The 21706-nt window shown below is 42.0% G+C and overlaps 1 protein-coding gene across 4 annotated transcripts in view; it reads left to right on the top strand.

Annotated features, from left to right (window-relative positions):
* pkn1b (protein kinase N1b) overlaps positions 1 to 21706 on the top strand; it is a 41146-nt gene that overhangs the window by 9516 nt on the left and 9924 nt on the right. For 2 of the 4 annotated variants that reach the window (XM_013912133.1, XM_005738054.1), the window contains exons 4-12: positions 13869 to 14169; positions 15202 to 15347; positions 15455 to 15575; positions 17361 to 17506; positions 18283 to 18496; positions 18599 to 18793; positions 18946 to 19055; positions 20102 to 20245; positions 20424 to 20499. In XM_013912133.1, the coding sequence (XP_013767587.1) occupies positions 13869 to 14169; positions 15202 to 15347; positions 15455 to 15575; positions 17361 to 17506; positions 18283 to 18496; positions 18599 to 18793; positions 18946 to 19055; positions 20102 to 20245; positions 20424 to 20499 (1453 nt within the window). Of the gene's footprint in view, positions 1 to 8138; positions 8364 to 9272; positions 9623 to 13868; positions 14170 to 15201; positions 15348 to 15454; positions 15576 to 17360; positions 17507 to 18282; positions 18497 to 18598; positions 18794 to 18945; positions 19056 to 20101; positions 20246 to 20423; positions 20500 to 21706 lie in introns of those variants that run through there. The other 2 variants (XM_005738053.1, XM_005738052.2) reach the window with 2 other exon arrangements.

Raw genomic sequence — 21706 nt, 5'->3', positions numbered from 1 at the left:
AGTACAGTACAGTAATGGGGCAAATCCTGCAGCAGTTGTAGCTCATTCATGTTTTAGGCTGCGGGATTCCTGTGAGATTTCAGTTATGGAGCATCCACAAAGAAGCACTAAGTTGAATTTCTTAAAATCGAATCTGCAGGAAGTTACTTCCTGCTAAATGGGGCTGTACCATCTACCTGTGTGACTTTAATCTATAGACCGAATCAGCTTTTTATTTCCTCCTCTCCCTTCAGGCTTCTGTCTTTATGCACATTACCTCACTTCCTACAATACCTGATATCACATGCCTTTTCTCCTTTGTGACCTCCCCTGCGTTTTCTCCTATTTTGAGAGCTCTTAATATTCCATATATTTTCAGTCTTTTTGAGTGTAATGCACCATACGTTCCCATACCCAACTTGAAATCAGTTTTAAATATGGAGAAAGGCATGGAGTTAAAGCAGTTCTGACTGCAAAGTGCCTCATGGGTTCTCCTCTGAGTAACACCCTTATGCAGGCTGACTGTTGTAGGTCAACAACTTTGTTTTCTGCCTTTTTTATATGCAGGTGCATCTCAGTGGTGCATTCAGGGAAAAGTGGGTTATGTCTGTTGCATTTATTTCCACTGACCTTTTTTTTACCTCTCAGCCAGTCAGGGGCTGCTCTTTAAAAAACATACTGAATAGGCTAGCCTAAAAGCAAATAACTACAAATCTCCAAAAGCAAAGCGTTTGTTCGTGTACACCAGGGGTCAAGCTCAGCCAGCAAGCTGCATAATACCATCTCATGTAAGCTGATGGCTCAGCCGATAGCCTTCTGTGTGTATTATCAAGGTTTTGCAGATATGTGACCACTAAACACGTGACACTAACTTGTCTGCCATGTTGGACATGTGATGATCATAGTGGCAGCATAGGCTCAAGTGAAGCAGGCCAAAATCATACAGACGTAGAGACTGGTCTGCAACTACCTAGCAACCACTAGCTGTACCAGTTGGGGAAGGCACTATGAAAATGATTGCTATAGCTCCAGCAACAGAGGCATAATTTTCCTAGTGCCTTCCCCAACTGGTTGCCAGCAACAACAAGTTGCTTTACAACTAGTAGTTGCCAGGTGGTTGCAGACCACTCTCTAGGTGTGTGTCATACAGACCTAGAGACTGGTCTGCAACCACCTGGCAACCACCACCCAAGTGAGACAAATGAGTATTCCCCAACCGATAGTCAAAAACGTATTTTGCTGCGGTTGTAGTTTGAATGCAAGGGATGGTCTTGAAATACTGTCCGAGCTGTTTTAAAACTGCGAAAAGTGCAACACAAACCAGAAATGGAGACTGTTTGTCTTCAAAGGAAAAATTGTGCCTTTTAAACACGTTGGCTACAACGTCTCCATTTTCTATTCGCTTTGCACTTTCTTACGTTTTTCTGCCACACAGCTAATAGGTAGAGAGCAGACAAACATGAAAAACTACAAGAAAATGTGGAAATGTGCTAGCAACAAGATCAACCGTCAGGAACCACTGCAAGCCAGTTTGGAAATGCTTATTTCTGCCTAGCAATCAGTGGCTTTACCGTGTCAATGTGGTAGACAACTCTTGAGCAATGAATGTCACATATATGACCTCAAATCTCATGTACGGGTTGCTGCTTTAGCTGATTCAGCCTGCATACAGCTTTGCAAGCCACTTTACAACCCGCTTACATACGAGCTCCTCTGATTCATGTCCTTTCTTACTTAGTTAACGCCAAATCTGTCATCACTGGCCCTCTACTCTGTAAGGGGTGGTCTTGATGTATAACTTCCCACAAGTAGGGATGCACCAATCTGGGATTTCAATCAGTCTGATACAAATTTAAAAGACCGAATTGGTTAAACAGTGGGTGGAAACCACCTGTTCTATTCCCTCGGTTATTCTGTTTTCATCTCACCACATTATAGCAGCAGCTAGCAGGAGAACTAACAAAAGGTCAGCAGTTTGGAGGTCTTTTAAGCCGGCTATACCAAAAGATTTTCTGCAGTATGCAGCAGAAAAGCTTCAGTGACAATGACAATGCTTTCCTCTCTTTCTCACGCTCCTGCTGTTCAGTTTAGCACTTATTAGGAAGGTGTTATTGTGTTATTACCGTAACATAGCATGTCATCATCAGAAACACTCAAACTTAAGTGAGTGTGTTTTTGTGAGAGGAGGTTCCCTCAGTGCGTGTCTAGCATGACCATAAATAACAGCAGTATGCAGTAATGACTCACACTGAGCTGAAATAAGATTGATGCAAATAAATGCGGTAAATAGTGTATTTTTAAAAATGTGCCCTGCTCCTTTTGTCATATATTATTTATCTGAGAAGTTCAATAAATTTCTGTTTTTGGATGTATTATTTCATGCATGTTAATGACATATAAATATACTACATAGAAGCAATGTTTAAGATGATGTTGCCTTGCACACAAAATTTAATATAAGGTTGGAGTAAAATGGACTTAAAAGAATGGTATTTTTGGAAATAGTCACAATCCTTCAACTGTGTCATTTTTATTTCTATCTTATCCTTAAGCTTCTGTTACATGCAAGACAGAGCCATATTAATTATGAGAACTGTGGAGCTTTTCCCCATTCGGGGTTTTATGCTGTTTTATTCCTGAGGAGCCTGAACAGAGCGCCTGTTTGTTGCAGGAGAGTTCACAATGGACAAAGCTAGGAACACAAACACATTAGTGTTTACTGAAGTCTCTTGAGAAGATAGACTCTTTCACAACGATGCCGTGCATGTCGATCAGCTCCTCCCCGGCTGTGAAGCGGACATTGCTGCACATTCACAAACTCACGGCCATGCAGGCAGATGTGCACTCGGACACGAGACACTTTTTTTGTGACCTAAACCGGAGCACATTTTGTCTCCTGTCTGCTCAGACGTGGCGAATCTTCTCCCCTCATAAACGTGAATTCAGTACAGTACAGCACATATACGTACGGCAGTGTTACACTTTGTAAAAAGGAGATTTGGCTAGAGAATTTCCCTGGAATATAAGGGATTTTAGGGATTAACAGGCAGCACACAGACACAGTCCAAGGTACATTCTGTAAGCAGTTAACTCATTCATAGAGGGCAAGAGTTTAAATCCCAATACAGATTTTATAACAGCTGGGAATTTGGCTGAAATAATTTTGTGATTTGTTTGGTGTATGTTTTCCTGGTCTTAAAACGGAACTGCAGTGATTTAGTATTTCACTGCGATAAGGTTCGTGCATTTCCGAAAAACAGATTAAATGAAGAATATTTGATATTTAAAATTGAGCATGACTGTATGTTTCCCAATTTCCTTGGCAGCCTTCTTGCATGGTAAAACTCCATGTGTTATACTCTGCAAAGCCAGCTATTACTATGCATGCTCTCTGTTAAACGTAAAAGGAACTTTTTTTCATTTTCCTCCTAGAAGATGAAGAGATTGACACCTACTAAATGACCTAGGAGCTTATATAGCGTCTACACAATAGAGGCCAATTAGTTTTAGAGAATCATCATATTATTTACTGTTTAAACATAGGTTACATGTGGACCAACTTTTTTGAAACTGGGGCTGTATTGAGTCATAAATGCCAACAAAAATGCTCATATTGCTGTGTAAGTCAAACACAATTGCAGAGTTTAAAACTGATGGTGATGAAGAAAAAACCTAACCATCCATTCTCCAGACAGTTGATAACAAGCTAGTTAATACAGCTACAGCTGGTTCTAAGCTAACATTATGCCCCTCAATGGGTCGAGTATCCTGAAAATCAAACTTTCCCTCTGATAAAGAATTTGATTACATTCTCACATCATATGACAGGTTTATTCACTAAATGTCCATGTCCAACAATTTTCAAAGAAAGTTTCACTGACAGCAGCTAACAGAAGAATCTAACAGTGGCTAACAGAATCTAACAGTGGCTAACAGAGGCAAAGACAGCATTAATAGAAATGTTAATAGAAATGTTCAGGATATCCTCAACTCATCTCAATATCACTTTCATCGGTCAGAAGTGAGCTTCACTGACTCATCTACTTGTATGGACTAATTACTAAACTAATTACTAAAGCGCAATTATTGTTTTTGCATATGAAACCGGAGGAGTTGTACTTACATCTTATGCCATCAGCTTGTCCTAGGTCACGGTTTCCTTCCACATATAGCTTTGCAAAAATTGCATAAAAAGCTCTTGCAGCAACAAAAAAATAATATTCCAGAAACACGCTTTGCCGATCCGATCAGCTGTTCATAACACTTCCTATGTTGGAATAGAGGTCAGCGTGAACTATCACGTGTCCGCCATGACCTGCCCGAAACCGGAAGTGACGTCATTTTCGCAGAAATGTAGTTTTTTACCATCAAGGCCTTATAAGCCTATACTGGTGTTTTTTTAAAAATTATGTTTGACTTTATGACTTTCTGTGTCATTTCTGGGATGCTTAGAAGTCAAATTGCACTGCTGGAAATAGTTTATTTTGATGCACATGCTGTTTTCTTTGCAGATTTGCATTATAGGATTGTTTTTTGTTTTTTCTGCAGTATATAAAAATTGGTGTATTTCAAAAATAAAACTATGAAGATACTCAAAATAAATTTGCTGTGGTTGGAAACTATTTTGTGCAACTTTTTTGTATTTACAGTTTTAAGGGATAAGCCTCTTAAATTTCTCTAACTAGAAATATATGTTAAAAAAACAAAAACGATTTTCAAATTTTTTTGTAGTTTATTGCACTTTTTTTTGCAATTTATGTAATTACTATGCACTTAATGCATACATATTATTAAAATTTGGACTATCATGGTTGTATTGATGTATAGCAACTTGCTCCCAAAAATGGCACTACAGCATGTAAAAATATAATATAAGCTCTGGCGGATTTGGTTCTATGGTAGGTCTTAAAGGGTTAAATTGTGATGGGTAAGAAAACATAATTCAGTTGTCTGCAATCTGCAATGCATTGACAATTAATGATACTACACTTCCTCCTCTTAGTACCCTCAACATCCAACTGACATGGTCCTTTACAATGCTGTTTTATTCATTACCAATCAGTTACAGTACATTAGGCCTGTGTGTTTGTGGATGTGAGTCTTGGAAATGAGAGTTAATGTATCTTTGTGGTCGAGCTTGTTCAGTATTTTCTGTTGGTATCCATTGCCTTGTTTTATCTGCTGGGCAGAAGTGTGTTTGTGTGTGTGTGTTTGTAAGTGCAGGGATTAATTGGAATTCTCTGTTTAGTCCACTTCTGCTCAGGTGAGGTTTATCACACTACAGACGTTCTTTAGAAATGGCCCACATCTGCACATAATAAAATTGACAACATGACCTTGCATTTAACTATTAACCTTTATGAAAGAAAATGAATTTTCCTCAACTTCCAACAAATCCCCCTTTCAGGGACAAAAACGCCTCCTCATGCAAAACGCGGCTTAGGGTTCATTTATTAAATTATTCATAACTTGATTCAGGTAAGAAAGTCCATTCCCAAGCCTCCTCATTACAATTGTTGCCTGTGAATTGCAGGTGTTTGTGAGCGAGTGAGTAATAAAATGAGTGCTCACAGAATGAAGCATTCCCTGACTGCCTGCACTTCCAACAAAATGGACCTAATCTCTATTTTTAGCTCCAGGCGAGTTAAGATGAGTTGAAACTTAATCAAAGGGATAGCTTTCTGTCACCCACCGGCATCACCGGGCAGCCTCTGTTACCAGAGATATGTGCACGATGGATGGACGGTAAGCTTAAGAGAGGTAGGAAAGAGGGAGCAACATTATTATTATTACAATAGGTATAAAGCAAAGAAAATACAGACAGGCCAAGACAGAAGGGGTTGGAGAGAGAGAGAGATGAAGATAGCAGTTGGGAGTTGTTTTGTTCCACACTTTGACCTATAGGCTTGTTTCATCTAGAAACAATTCCAACTTTAGCCGGTGGTCCTTGTTCTTGCTGGATGAGCAGCTGATTGATTGAAATCCGCCGTGATGTGGTGGGAAAAACATAAGACTAGAAGATCCAGGGCTAGCCGGTTAGCAGTGACTTAACTTTAAAATAAAATCAAGGAGGACTAAACACTAGTATTTTAATTATGGATGGAATTCCTCTCTCAGATTCATAATCTCAACCTATTATAGTCTATGTGGAGTATTTTCTTATCTAATCAATTCACAGATGGAATGTAAAATTTATACAGTGTTTTAATCTCATTAAGCCAGGATGATGTTTTCGATGTCAGACTTTTGTCTGAGCATCTGTCTAAGGCCTCCAGTCCCTGGCAGCCCTTCAATTTGCCAGGGGTGCTAAGACTCCCCAGGCCAGTCATGAGAAGATCAGCAGAGACAGTTGGATGAAAGGCAGGGTCCAGGTCACGGAAAAATACCCTGCTCTGAACACACTGTCATTGTTCAGAAAGGCTATGGATAACAAGCAGGTGTTGATCGTTGATGGAGGACAAGGTGCCAAACAAGGAAAAACTGAGTTAAACTGTTATTCTTTCATACAGATATTTGTGTCATCAAGTTTATCGATTCAAACTCATCAAGGGTCATGCTGAATACCAAGATAAAATTGTTATTTTTCTCAGTCTGGTTGCTGCTGCTGTTCACAGCCTTCTTTCACTCTCTAAACAGTGAGTACATGGTGGCAGGGGAGCAAGACTTCTGCTCAGGCAGTAAAAGCCTTAAAATTTGTCATGAGGTGTTTTTTCCTTTTGTAAAAAGTTGCTATAAACAGTTGTTAAAATGCTAAGTTAACAACAGTTTAAAAAAAAATCGAGTTGAAAGCTTCCTGTTTTTACACAGTGGAGATCCAGTCTGCATCACAGATGCACAAGTGCAAGGGGACAGAGCCGGACTTCTGTAGAACGATCTAAAAATAGCGGCCCGACTGGACATATTGTACGGAGAGAAGATTTTGAAGGAGTGCTGTATTGTGTTTTACAATAGAACAAAAAAACCTTGGGTTTCAGAGGGGTGTAGTACGAAGCAAGATGAATGGGTTAGCAAGTTATGCCGAGCTTTCTGTCACTCTCTTTTTATCTGGCGAAATCACTATGGTAACGGATGCTGAACATGAGTTAACCTGTTTGGTTAAAACTGCAAGTGCCACGTTTTCACTGATTCTCTTGTTTACAGCATGTTTTAAGTGCAGTGTAGATTATCTGCTGGGGGAATGGATTTTATATGGGCAACTTGAAACAAATTTCACTTTGATCTGTATTTGTCTGACCTCTTGCAGACTTATACCCCCCTTAGATCTCTTAGATCAAGTGATCTTTTGCTTTTAGCTGTACCAAGGTCGAGGCTGGTTCATAGAGGTGATCGAGCATTTGCAGTCGTAGCGCCTAAGCTGTGGAATAATTTACCCCTACACATCAGACAGGCTCCTACTGTCAATCTTTTTAAATCTTATCTTAAGACGCATTTTTATTTACTGGTTTTTAATACAGCATGAGCGTTGTTTGTTAATTCATATTTGGTGTTTGCTTTTAATACTCTAAGTTGTTTTATTATGTATGTTGTATTCTTGTACAGCACTTTGGTCAATGCTCCTGTTGTAATTAAATGTGCTATATAAATAATTAAACTATTAATTAAACTATTAAACAAAGTAAGACAATTTCCACATGTCCTTTATTAGGCTATGGGATGGTAACATTAACGTTTAAATATATATCCCGTTTAAAGTTTCAGAGCTCTTAGAAATGAACAGCAGCACAGAAAGTGCTTACAGATTTTCATCAATATGTCGTCATAATAATCTCCGAAAAATCTCCGAGAGGTCTTCAGAGGTCAAGTTTTGTGAAAATGTTGTTAACTTGATAACTTGTGAAAGACGCCACCGAGGATTTTTAAATTCATATTATATGTATCTGTTAAAAATCTCAGACAAGTTTGAATCTCAGTGACTTTGACCTTAAGGTCAGAGGTCAAGAAAATCCTGTGAATGCAATAGCCAATGAAGGAAGTCACCAAGGATTTTCAAACTGGTACATTATGTGGATCTCCTTGGAGGCTGAGGGTTGGCACTGTTGACTGACAGTAATTTTATGTTTTAATTTTGAATCCAAATCAGATGAACTGACTGTAACTTTAAGAGCGAAGTGATATGATCTTAGTTCCTGATAATGTGGTCAGTACACTTTTAGCAGCTGCACACCCTGCGATTTCACAGACACAATGAGACACAGTTTTGTGTTGACAGGCTTCAAGATAGTTTGAGATCAGTTTGGAAGTTTTCACTTTCATTGCCTTCGAATTAATGATGACATCTCAGCCATATCTGTAGAGGTGAGAGACAGCATGGATGCATGGGGGCTGTTATCTCCGCAGCTACCAGTCCACGCAAAACACCAGCCACTGAGAGTGACAGCTGCCCGGTAAGGAAATGTTTTATTACCCGCACACAGATATGTTTCACAGTGTGGATATCTGTTATCAGAACATTTCTAACTGCCTGTGCTTTGCATAGGTTGGCATAACTTCATCTTATTCACTTCCCCTTGCTGTAAAATGCGGGAATATGAAGAACTGGATGTGCTTTGGTGCCTCTTTAAATGCCACACTGTGTGTGCTTGTTGGTTTCCTTCTTGTGTCTCATGTTGTTGCAATGGTGGATACACGGTGGCCAGAGACGGCTATCTGCCGCACAGTGAGGGCTTGGAAGGTCAGTGCCACTGCGCTGCTGAGCATCTGAGTCAGATAAACCCATGACCTGCTTGTCTCTCGCTGGCAGGAAGAGTACAGAAGTCAGGCAGCAGTGAGACCATCTATTGCCCTCAGGAACAGCCACGATCAGTCAGTGCTGCTGATGTGCGATCACTGCTTGTTCGTGTATGGGAAGTGACTGCTCAGCATTTTTTGTGCCATCTTCAAATAGACTTGCAGGCAAAGTCCATCTCCGTGCACAGGTTTTTAATATCCATGGCTTAGTGTTCAAGTGAGAAGAGTTTGTTTGCTTCAGCCTTTATCCCAGGGAATGCAGATCCATCAGCTTGTCCTTTGACACATCCCTACTCACTTAGAGGTTTATTTTCTTAATCCAACACTTTTTCTGACAGTGTCTTATTATCTATGCAGAAATTCTGACCTGGATGCATAAAATCTGTGTGTGTATCATAGTTCCATATTCACGAATATGCCAAAAATACACAAGAACTTGCTTTGGTAGTAGACTCTATCACAACAGCCTGTCTCTCAGCTATGGGGACTCGGTAGCAGGAAGCAGAGTGACTGTGAGCTCTCTCAGTTACAAAACCACTTAAATGTGTGTGTGTGTACAGAGTGCATGACGCCTCAGTCTCTATCTGGCAAAGAGCAGAACAGGAAGCAGCGAGGTGGGGCTCGGTCTATGCCGTTCTTTCTTCCTCTCCTCCACCTTGTTCACTCGCTCCAGATATAGCCTGGCTTTTGATTCCTGGCGGGAAGGACATCCTGGATTTGGGGGAGGCAGGAGTAGGACTTTGTGTTGTCTGATTGGTGCTGCTGTCAGTGCTGGGTGTGTGTATGTGTGTGTGTGTGGTGGCCCAAGAGCAAAGCCGGAGGGAGGCCAAAGATGGCCAGTGAGGACTGTGCATTGGAAGACCTGCCACGGGATCAGTTGATTGATAGCCCCGAGCAGGGTGATCCAGAGTCTTCGGTAGGCCACTGTGGCCGGAGCAGGCCTCAACACCGCCGCTTTCTTTCCCTGCGTTACTGTGGCCCTTCTCTTTTCTGTCAGTTTCCTCGTTCATTTCCTGTAAAAACATCTACTGTCTCACAGCGAATCACTTGTGAATTTTGACTGCTGTCCACTGTTGTGATTTCACCCTGCTGCCTGATTTGTCTTATACCTCACTCCAGAGGTTCTTTGTTGTAAAACACCAGGGATTAAGTTGTATTGTGTCGAGCAGGACTACGTCAGAGTGCAAACTCTCCCTTCCTGCAGTTCATGGTTGCTCCGCTTTCTTTTCTGCCATGAATGGCCGCTGCTGGCGCGCTCATGCTGTTCAGGTCTGCCACATCATCAGCGATGTTAATAATATACAGCAGTATGCATCCATCGTACATGCCTACTTCTGTATACGTGTATAAAAATAGTGCGTCTGTTGTTCTTCTAGACCAAGCAAGATAACATAGTTGACCTTTTTCAACAACAAGTGAGACACGCTCAGTTTGATTGCTTCAGAGCTGTGCAGTGACGTAACATTGCATTAAATCTGCAGTTAAAATCCCACAAGCCCTCGGCCTGTGCCATGTGGTTTGGTTGTCGTGCATTGTGTTGCCGATGGATTATGGCCTAATGAGAACAGTGCTGTAGCCGTAGCCTGTGTGTGGCTGGATGGACACGGAGACCTAAGCGGCTGTAATCAGATCCGCTAAACTGGATAGCTGGCTGCACAGTGCAGGGAAAGGCCCTGAGCAGCTCGTCTTTTAACTCCAGCACAGTGGAGCTGAGAGCCCTCAGATGTTACAACAGTTTTTAAAGAATTCACTTAGTTTGATCTCGGTTTTGCTGTTTAAAAATGTTTTGTTTCATTTTTAGTGTCATCAGGTTTTATTTGGTTTTATGGGCTGCATCTATAAAGGGTAAGATAATGATGGTTATCTCATGATGGTTGCATTGACAAATTTGACCAAATTGCCAAAGACGTTTCCTGTAGTTTGAGTTTGCTGGAGATTATCTGACGTTCAGGAGCGGAGCCACACCACAAAACGCTTCACTTCCTGTTGTATGCCTTTAAATGCTTACTTTCCGCTTTCTTCATGTTGGCAGAAGAGGGTTCAGTTAGTATCTCTGAACTTTTTTCCAGCCAACTTCTCCTATTTTTAAAGTCTACTGTGGATGCATCAGTGCCCATTCCCATCTACTGCCATAAAGGTTTAGCTCCACGGATTCACAGGTTCCTTCTGTCTACCTTCCATGCTCAGCTGTTGGTACACATAGAAGTTCTTCCCCATCAAATGACTCTCGCCTGCTGTCTCCAGTTAACTTCCAGTCGCCTGTTCATCATCATCATACTGAGTTCGAAATATGAGCGAAATCAACCGGCTTAAATCAGTTTAAAGGCAGAGGTCAAACTCTTCTTTGGAGCCGCGTTGATGAAGGTGTAGCCTGTAACAACTGATACAGCTGTTGTTAACAACTTTTAAATTAATCCATGCACATAATTTAAAAGAGCAGGTTAATTATGCTTTCCCTTATTTTCTGTCAAGCGTATATGTTTTTTAAATGAACGATGCCCATGTTAAGCTCCCATGTTAAAATGTCCAACTTCAGTAATGAAATAAGCATTTTTATAGGTTTACTTTGGTGGAAGAAATAGAAATGCCTGCTAGAAATTCTTTTAAATCTGTATAGCCAGTTAGCTGCAAATTATTATTATTATTGGTAACTCATACATTACAGCCACCTTGTTAAATTAAGGCTGTCTGTTAACATTACAGATGTGCAGGCCTGATAATATTTGTTGCCTAGCTCTTAGCTAGCTTTTCATTTTAGCCATAGCCACTAGCCACTACGTTAATCATAACTTAGTGGCTAACGTGGTACCGGGTATTTGCTAAGAGTTAAAAAGCTAATGAGAACATTTGTGGCAGCCAGGTAAACGTTTATGATAACTGTTTAATATTTCTGGGTTGTTTAAAAGTTGTTTTAAACAACTTAAGCTTTAGCTTTATTGACTTCCTCATAGAGTGTTGTTCTGTGCTGTGAACATCTACTACAGCTATGTGTTCAGCTGCTAGCTAGGGTTAGGGCTGTGTGCCTGTCTGTCTGCAGGGTTTTTTATTAAAACTCAGTGTCACCCATAGCTGTTGTTGCCTTTCGGAACAGCTTTAACAAAATTATGTTAAAAATAGTAGAGATTTCTCACGTGACATCATGCACACGAGTTGCTTACCATACTGGACATGATATTTTGAGGTAAAAATATGTATTTCTTAACTGATTGGCGAATGTGTCCTTGAGGCTGCTAGTTATCACTAGATGAAATTACAAAGAGGGTCCTCCACCAAAAGCATCCTTATGATTGCCTTGGTCAGTATCAGATTGGCATGGTTGCCAGCAGTTTGGATAGAAGTTGTCAACATGACTGCAAATACTTGCTGAGAGAAACTGAGAGAAACACAGTTACTTGAGAAACTGTGACACAAACCAGAAATGATGAATATTTGTCTTCTAAGTAACAATTGTGCAGCCAGTACTGGAAGGTGCATCTTTTACTGTGCCAGCAAACATTTTCCGTTTCCGTTTTGTGTCACACTTTTCACAGTTTCACTACTGCTTGGAGAATAGCTGGTAAGTGCTTGTAGAAAAGTTAGTGTGTTCAAACTGTGAGTGACCACAGCAGTCTGCTACCGATCAAAGCAATCACAGCTGGTTGGAGATACACAGTTTTCCCTAGTTACCAGTGGTTGTCAGGAGGTCACTGACTGCTCTCTATATCTGTTTTCCTGAGGCTTTAGCAAAGGATTTCCCATCAAGGTCCTGCAAACACTGAGCAACTGGTTGTTGGAATATTCATTTTTCCCTTATGACTGGTTGCCAAATGGTTACTGACTGGTCTCAAGGTCTTAATCACGTGACCCTACATTGCCGTCATGGTTGTCAAACATCCAGAATGGCAGAAGAGTTAATGTCAGATGGCTAGCAATCACATATCTGCAAAACGTCAGTCTAAATTCCTGCGTGGTTAATTGTACAGTCCATTCAAGAAGTTTTTAGTTTGATTTTGTGAGTAAAACTGTTACTTTGTACTATTCCTAGCTAATATTAGCAGGTATCTGATTGTGTATTGCTCACACATAATCTATGGATGCAGTTTGGTAACCAAGCTTGTTAGCATTAGCTGCTAATGTAACGTGTAACACAGGAGGGTCCAACTCCAGTCCTCAAGTGCCGGTGTCCTGCAGGTTTTAGATGTGTCCTTGATCCAACACAGCTGATTTAAATGGCTAAACTACCTCTTCAACATGTCTTGAAGTTCTGCAGAGGCCTGGTAATGAACTAATCATTTGAGTCAGGTGTGTTGACCCAGGGTGATATCTAAAACCTGCAGGACACCGGCCCTTGAGGCCTGGAGTTGGACACCCCTGATCGTCCTCCTTTCTTTTACATCTTATTGTATTCTCTTCTGATCAACACAGTCCGTCCACCTTTTGTTCAGACTTTCTGTTTGAAACACACAGAAAGTTGGCTTGCAGAAAAAAGCTTGTTTCCGACATAGGATTAACTGCTGGGCTGCACCAAGGTCCAGTATAAGAAAAATAAGGATGATTATTAACTGTTAATCATGTAAAACTGTTTTATTACCGACCAAGAAAAAAAAAGATGCTGGAAATAAGCTCAAATTAAACTCTTGTGCATCTGGTGATATTCTGTTTTCTCCTCTACTAAATATTGCATCTCATGTATGCTTACTATTATGTTTGCTTACTAGTGACCCATCCAGAAGGAGACCCTGATTGATTTTAGTTTGCATTGTTGCTGTTCTAATCTTCTGTAATCTGGTTAGTGTTGATCAGCAGGAGAGCTGATGTGAGCACTCAGCTCTTTACACACTTAAGTGCTGCCTCTGCTTTGATGCTGCTTCACCACGTCAGCTTGGCAGGTCTCAAATGTTGACGATTCTCTCACAGACGTACAGTTTTTCTCTCCTTTTATCCTGCAGTGCTTCATTTTGTCAAATATGTGCAGGGTGACTGTTTCCAGCTTTTACTGTCATAACCTCAGCTTTGCTCCGTCACCCTGCAAATCAGTTTCTTAGGTCAAACTGAATAATCCTTCTCATAAACAGCAACCTAAATATAGAACCTTTTTTTCATGTTCTTGTGGGAAATCATCTTTCCCTTCTCTTTAGGCTCTTTAACAATAACAACCATCTCCTTTTTTTTCCCTTTTTCAGAGTGACACAGACAGGCTGTCAGTGCTCCAGCAGCTCGGTCTGGACCAAAACTCAGACTTTTCAGACTCCAGTGTGCAGCAGCGGCTGGATGAGCACCGCGAGAAGATCCGCAGAGAGATCCGCAAGGAGCTGAAGATCAAGGAGGGTGCAGAGAATCTGCGCAGGGCCACTACCGACAAGAGGAATGCCCAGCAGGTGGACTCACAGCTCCGCAGCTCCAAGCGGAAGCTTGAGTCACTCCAGGCTCAGCTCCAAGAGCTGGATGCTCACATTGTGGTCAAAGGCCATGAAGAAAACAAAGGTACAGTGCTTTACTGTATCTGATTTGGAGCATACATCACATGTTGCCTGTGCTGCTGGAGGCCTTTTTGTGTTTCCTCCTTTTAGATAACACTGAGATGTTAATAAGGCACGCTGGAGCTTTGAGTTAAATGCTTTAACATACCAACATGCTCATAGTATCAGTGCTAATGTTTAGCAGGTAAATTGTTTGGCACCAGGGGTTCCATTCCTGTTTTACCAAATCAGCACCTTTCCATACTCATATTTCCACATGGTGCCTAACGATTATAAAACAGTTGTGAAACTAAACTAAGAAATGAACAACACCTTAATCGATCTCCAGAACTGTAGTTATGATGTGATGATAACATAAGCCTGAGTAATGCACCGTTTCAGCTATAAGGTGCATTACTCAGCTTTAGGTTTTTTTTCCTAAAAAAAAGTCAGGAATTAAAAAAAAGTCTGTTAGCTTTAGCTGATTCCTGCTACTAGATTTATGCTTCATAAAACATTGGAAGGAGCCAGGAAAGGCGGTTCGGGCATCTGACAAGGATGCCTACTGGGCGCCTCCTGGGTGAGGTGTATGTCCCACCTGGAGGAGGCCCCGGGGGAGACCCAGGACACGCTGGAGGGATTATATCTCTCTGCTGGCCTGGGAACACCTTGGTGTTATCCAAGGACAAGCTAGAGGAGTAGACCGGGAGAGGAAGGTCTGGGCTTGTCTGCTTAGGCTGCTGTCCCCACGACCCGGCCCCGGATAAGCGGAAGAAGATGGATGGATGGAAAATACCGATCTGAAAGTGTCTTTATATATAAACTTTACTCACTTGTAACTGAAACCTGATGCCTCCTTAGGCAGGAAATATGTAAAAACATATAAATGTCTTGTATGTTGGCCTTTTATGGAGTAAAACAAGTAAAAAACAAACAACCAAAAGAAAACCTACACACAGTTTTTAGCTTCATGTCCGACCATTTGACAAAAGTGATGTTTGAAAGACTGCATCAGAAGCAACCTGACCTCCTAAGCCGACTCTCTTTCTGTTACCAGATTCAAATAAGTCTCCAGGACCCGTCAACCAGACGTCCACCAATCAGCGCCGCATAGCTGCTTTGGAGCGGCAGCTGAACATTGAGCTGAAAGTCAAACAGGGAGCAGAGAACATGATTCCAATATATTCCAGTGGCGGTACCAAGGTAACTGAACTAGCACAACCACCAGCAAAAAGTCTTACTCACTATGTTTACTGTCACCTGCACCTTCCGGTGTTCAACCTGTGACATGATCTCTTGTCACTTTTCAGGACAAGAAGCTTCTCCAGACAGCTCAGCAGATGCTGCAGGACAGCAAGACAAAGATCGACATCATCCGCATGCAGATCCGAAAGGCCATGCAGGCAACGGAGCAGTCTGAGGACAACCAAAGTACCTATTGTGCTTTTGTCTCATCTTTCAGTTCCTCCTTTACTCCACCTGTCAGTCTTTCAGCTTATAAACACTGCATATTTTATGATGCGGGCGGATCAATTCTTGGTTCAGAACTTCACAGCGTATAGTCTTCCAGTCAAAAACACACACTCATACGCGCACACACACAAGCGCAGTGTCCATTACAGCCCCCTCACTCTCTCAGGTTAGAGTCTTATTGATGTTCCTGCATCCCCTTGATGTTGCCCAACAACTAAAAGCCATGGCTCATTTAACAGAGGTTAGAGAGCAGGCCGGGCAGATGCGGGGAGCCAGGAAGGGAGTGAGCCTGAAAGGACTGAGTCAGAGATGATAACAGAGCGAAGCGCTGGGAAGGAAGGAGTGAGAGATGAAAGAGAATAAGCAGGCAGGATAAAACAAAGCTCAGATCAGCAGCGACGCTAGATAGGACACCAAGCTCGCTGACTTAAAGACACACACTTCGATTGGGGAGATGTTTTTTGTTTTGGTCTGTGCCACTTTTCTTCCAGCGTGTTGCTTCTTCAGCTTTTTTTAAAACTGCCAAGTTTGCCATTTTTATGTTAACGCGGATCACATGACTGTTGGTGCATAAATGCAGTCACTCTTGAGGGTATTACCCAACTTTCCAGTTCCTCTCAGCTCCGTGGAAGTCTTTGCATTTAAGCTTTAATGTTTATTTTACACGCTCACTCACAAGGACCTGCGCACAATGTACCCAGCGTGTCAGACAAGCTAGCTGACACGGTGGAGCGTTTACTGGCGCCAGAAATGAGTCAGATGTTTCTCCACAAGTCGGCAGCGACCTCAACCAGAGATAAAAGAGGCTTTAAATGAGGCAGACAAAAACACAATGTCAAATGAGTACTACGATACTACAGAACTTTTCTCTTGGAAAAACTTTCTGTACCGCTGTGACACATGAGACAAAATTATCAAATGTTACGTGTCTGTGGGGGGTATCTGCAATCTCATGAGCCTTTCACCTCAGATATTTCCACAGTAGTTTTGTGGGATTAAGGTCAGGACTTTAAGCAAACTTTAGTAGAGCAACTTGTGTGTTTAGAGATTGTTGTCTTACTGGCTGAGAAATCCATTTTGCTCTCATTCATCCACACAGCATTGTTTAAACAGCCTTCATCTAAATGAGCTGCAGATCAAATGATCTAAAGATCATTTAGCCTTCATTCAAGCAAGCTAGCATGGTTCCTTAATGAGAGTAGTGCTTTGTGCTTGCAGACCTGCAATGCACGCTGTTCGTGTTCAGTGATGATGATGGTGGCCTCATAAACGTGACAGATGTCTTTTATCCTCTTGGAAGCTACCCAGGCCTTAACACTCCTGGCTAATTAGCTAATCATTGCTAGCTGACCGGTTTGCAGATTGTGGAGAGTTACAGTGCTCTTACACACATTCTTACATCTGACTGGTGAGGATCAAATTCGTGAGATATGCTTCTGTAACCGTCTCCAGCTTGATGAGGATCAACAGCCTGTTCTTTAAAACCCCACCACATTGGTTTAAGCCTGGGGTGACCAAGTGTAAAACATCTTTTGTTTGTTTTATGTCTTTAATTAGATTTCTCCTGCAAATTTTGGTTTGTGTGGAACTCTCACAGTGTTTAAGGTTATATTTATGAGCAAATGGAAACAAAGGGTCCAGTGCATCGTTGGAAAAAAGCCTCGTTACACTTTCTGTTTCTATGTCATATTTAGTCATTTTTGCCCTTTGTTCATGTTGTGTGCTGTTCACACCTTGTCCCAGGTAAGCCGGACCTGTGTGGGGCGGAGCTGCGTGTGGAGGAGCTGTGGCATCACTACCGTGTGGAGCACGCCATGGCTGAGGGAGCCAAGAACATGATGCGACTGCTGGGTGCGGGAAAGGTCCAAGACAAGAAGGCCATTGCTGAGGTCAGAGAGGAGATGGTTGAACTTTATCTGGGTCAGAGATCTACAGTCCTGGCAGTATCATCTGTTTTAAACCCTAAAAAGTTGCATTTGCGTCTCTCCTTTGGGTAGATGGAATAGAAAATGCTGAGTTCTGTGCTGTATGTTGTTACCGTTAAACAGATCCAGCTAGCTGCTTCTCACAATTACCAGTCTCAGATGTTAGTCCAACAATGCTAACCAATTACTAGCTGTACCTTTGTGGTGATATCAGTCACGTATCTCTTTGAAAGAAAGTGAAAGAGTCATAACATTTGTTCCTAAATACTGAGCCAATCCTTAAAGTGTCAGTGTTTCTTTGGAAAAGGCAGAAGCAAAAACCTGTACTTTTATTGGTGCAGACACATCCACATAATCCAGAGTAGTCATTTCAAAGAGATTTGGTTACATTTTCTAATTCTGACTTTTTTTTCCTTTAAGCATTGCTAAATAATGTCAGTTTAGCCTCCTCATTTTGCAAGAAAAATAGGAAATGGATGCAGCAGTTTATTGAAGCATCCAGTGAAACCATTTCTTATGAGGCTTCAGTGAACAGTTGACGGTTCAGCCGAAAGCCCGTTTGACCCACAGACCTGTTAATCTCTCAGGTCCTGGTTCAGGTCTTTGCTGGATTTTTCCGGTTTTTTAAGGACAAGACTTTCACCATTTACAAGAAAGACGTTAGCACAGGACAGTATGTTAAAAAGAATCTGAAATCTGTCTCCAGTCTCACAGCTTTGTATTCTTTCTGCGCTCCGCAGGCTCAGTGTGGTTTGAGCGGCTCGTCCCAGCGTCTGGACCTGCTCCGATGCTCTCTGGAACAAAGACTGCTGGAGCTGCCTGAGGATCATCCCAAAGCCTGCCTCATCAAAGAGGAGCTAGTGCTGGCCTCCTCCTCAGCTTTCAGCTCCCGTCACAGCACCCCATATGTCCATAACCAGTACAGCACCCTGATCAAACCATCACCCCTTACAGGTAGACGGAATAAATAGGAGAATAAAACAGCTTTCAGCATATTCAGTCAGAGTTTATTATTCAAAAACGTAAGGTTAATTCCTCTTTGCCTTTTCTTTCCAGGCAGTCTTCAGGTTCGTCTTCTGGGCTGTGTGGGACTTCTGGAGGTCGTCCCAGGGAGAAATAGAGGGACCCCTGTCGTTCTGCCTTCTTACTCCACACCAGATGGACGCTCCTCATTCAAACTGAGCGGCCTCTACAGCCGGAGCACCAGCAGCATGAGCCTCAAGATCCCCAGTAAGAACGAGGACCTCTCGTGTAAGTGTTCCTGGTCTTTTTTTCCCATTGAATTAAGCTCTAGATGACTGTAGTAACTAAAACAAATTGACACTTGAGGCTTATAATTTAATAAAATGCAGCCCCCGGTTGGCAGTCGAGATTTTTACTTAGTGTTTGTGTATCTTTAACAGCGGAAGTGAGTGCCGTGCTGAAGCTGGAGAACACAGTGGTGGGTCAGACAGCTTGGAGAACAGTTGGAGAGCAGGCCTGGGACCAGACCTTCACTTTAGAGCTGGAAAGAGTACGACAAAGCACACTCTCAATCTGTTACACTGTCACAGAAATACTGTGGTTCTGGCCTAAGCTGTCAAGCAGTGCTTTTCATGGGCTTTTACATTAGTTATAGTGCATTTGATGGGTTGTTACCCAGAAAAATACCTTCATTTTAAAGTAGAGCAGAGATTTTGTTTTGTTTCTTTTCACTTGGATTTGTTTCCAATTCCTTACTTGGTTTGAATTCACACATTTCCCCTTCAGTATCATCTTCTAGCGCAGCGGTCCCCAACCCCCGGGCCTCGGACCGGTACCGGTCCGTGAGTCGTTTGGTACCGGGCCGCAACAGTTGAGGCTCAGGTGTGAAATGTATGGTGTTCAGGGTTTTTATCGGTTTTCAGCGTTATTTTGTTATCGTTTTTATCGTTTTTATCGTTCACTCTGTTTTCCTGGGTCTTTTCACGTGTGTTATAAATAAATCTTCTTTTTTTCGGTACCGGTACTAGTTTTATTTTGTTGTATTTATCCGCGACACCTTAAAGGCCGGTCCGTGAAAATATTGTCGGGCATAAACTGGTCCGTGGCGCAAAAAAGGTTGGGGGCCGCTGTTCTAGCGCACTACTGGAAGATTTCCAGCACAGCTGCTATATATAAATCTCTCCCTGGAAGTCTTGCCCTCTTCGTCCTTGTGCCTCTGTGACGCCCACTGGATCTCCTCCAGTGTGTCAAAATTATGATCATTCAACCAGATTTACATTCTGGTGGGGAGAAGGGAGTTGTCCAAGTCACAGAAAGGCAAATCTGGCGAGCAGCGGGGCGTTAGGAAGATAGTGAAGAAGATTGTGTTGTTCTGCATTGACAGCCTGAATCTGGGAGCAAATTCGCAGTGCACAACCACGATGAAGAAACTGCCTGTTAAATGTTTACACTGTCACTGAGCTGCAAATGTCGTTCCTATAGCGATAACCAAGCATGAGCTTAGATCCTGTTTCTCACGGTTTCCCTGAAGCAGAACTGCGGACTTGTTTTTTTTTAATGTATCGAAGCAATCGAATGTTCGTGTTTTGTGATTAGTCCAGGGAGATGGAGATCGCTGTGTACTGGAGAGATTATCGCTCCCTGTGTGCTCTGAAGTACCTGAAGCTGGAGGATTTCCTGGACAACCAAAGACACCAAGTCCAGCTGGAACTGGAGCCACAGGGGCTGCTGCTGGCTGAGGTACTGGGCAGACACATGTGTGAACATTACAGCTCCCTTTTAGTCTCATCAGAACCTCCTCATCATTCATATTTGCCTGCAAACACTAAAACACAAAAGTACCTAAAAAACACAGTCGCTGTGTTTTTTTACCTCAGGCGCAGACTAGAGTTGTAACGTGTAACTGTGCATGTTTCAGGTGACCTTCTTCAATCCAGTCATAGAGAGAGGCCGAAGACTCCAGAGGCAGAAGAAAGTCTTTTCTAAGCAGCACGGTATGCTCCAGTGTTCACACACAACCTTTTTATATCCACGTTTGGACTTTCAAATCTTTTTCCCAGCTCGCTGCTTTTCTTGTTTCACTTTTTTTTTGACAAGCGGATCAATTTTTAGAGCTGTGTAAAACAACGTGTATGTGCTCTGCAGCGCCATCTACTTGTGGAAAAAGAGACTTGAATCCACCAGTGAACAAAAGAATGAGAAGCGTGTGTGTGTTAAGTCACCACCGCTGGCTTTATCGGTCTGTGACTGCGATCTGTCATTCAGACATGGACCCGTTTTGCATGATTGCTCCTCACGGCTTCATTCAGACGTACTCAGAACACACTGATGGAAAGTACACCAAGTGATGCATAATGCACGAGGTCAGAGTTTTCTTAACTGCAGCTGTTTTTTGGAGCTGCCTTAATAATTAGAGAGGTTATAGGGATACATCCATAACTGTCTTGGCAAAATAAAAAAGGTTAGAGATCATCTTTGTGAAGTAAAGATCTTGGTGTCATTTGCTGTTAGACATTGTCAGCAAGTCGGGGATAATTAATTTTTGGTAATTAATAATGTTTTTCTGCGTTGCATGCAAATGTGTGCAGCCCTTTCACTCTGGAGAAGATAATGAGAGGTTTCTGTCATCTGATGCTGCAGAATTGTAATAAATGCGCAACAAAAAGCTTCCTGAAGCAGCTCCTATTAGTGTTAACTGGGATTATTGCCAGCACTGGTGAGCAGTGGTGAAGATTTTATGCTTCAAAATTTGACATGAGCATGAGAGGAGGTTTTGGAGAGGTCTGTATGTACCTCCAACAAAAACTTTAAACTGTCTGTTTTGCTGTCTCTGAATTTTTTTTTTTTAGTTCAAAAGCCTTTTTGAACACAAAGAGGAAAACTTTGAGCATGTTGTCAGATTAGTCGGAGGCTTAAAGTGAGTGTGTCACATGGCAGGTTTTTCCCCTGTTTAAAAAGTTATTGTTAGCTAAGCTGACAACTCAGCATGTCGGAGAGACAAGTGCACAACTGTAATTTCCCCTCAGTGACTCTGAGTGACTTTCTCACTTGTGCCATGTTGAAAGTGATCATTACTGCATGTTGTTAGGTCTGAGCGGGTTGCACATTCACACATTCAGATGTCGTTGGGTTAAAAGGAAAAGGAATGCATGTCTTAAAAAATTAAGGTGAGCAACTCTAGCACCTTTGTGTTCCTGTGGT

Source organism: Pundamilia nyererei, unplaced genomic scaffold, assembly GCF_000239375.1.
Source record: "Pundamilia nyererei isolate P.nyererei 1_Seehausen unplaced genomic scaffold, PunNye1.0 scaffold00081, whole genome shotgun sequence".
Classification (NCBI taxonomy): Eukaryota; Metazoa; Chordata; class Actinopteri; order Cichliformes; family Cichlidae; genus Pundamilia; species Pundamilia nyererei.
The sequence above is the reverse complement of the archived record's forward strand: the minus strand, read 5'-3'. Positions and strand labels throughout refer to the sequence as shown.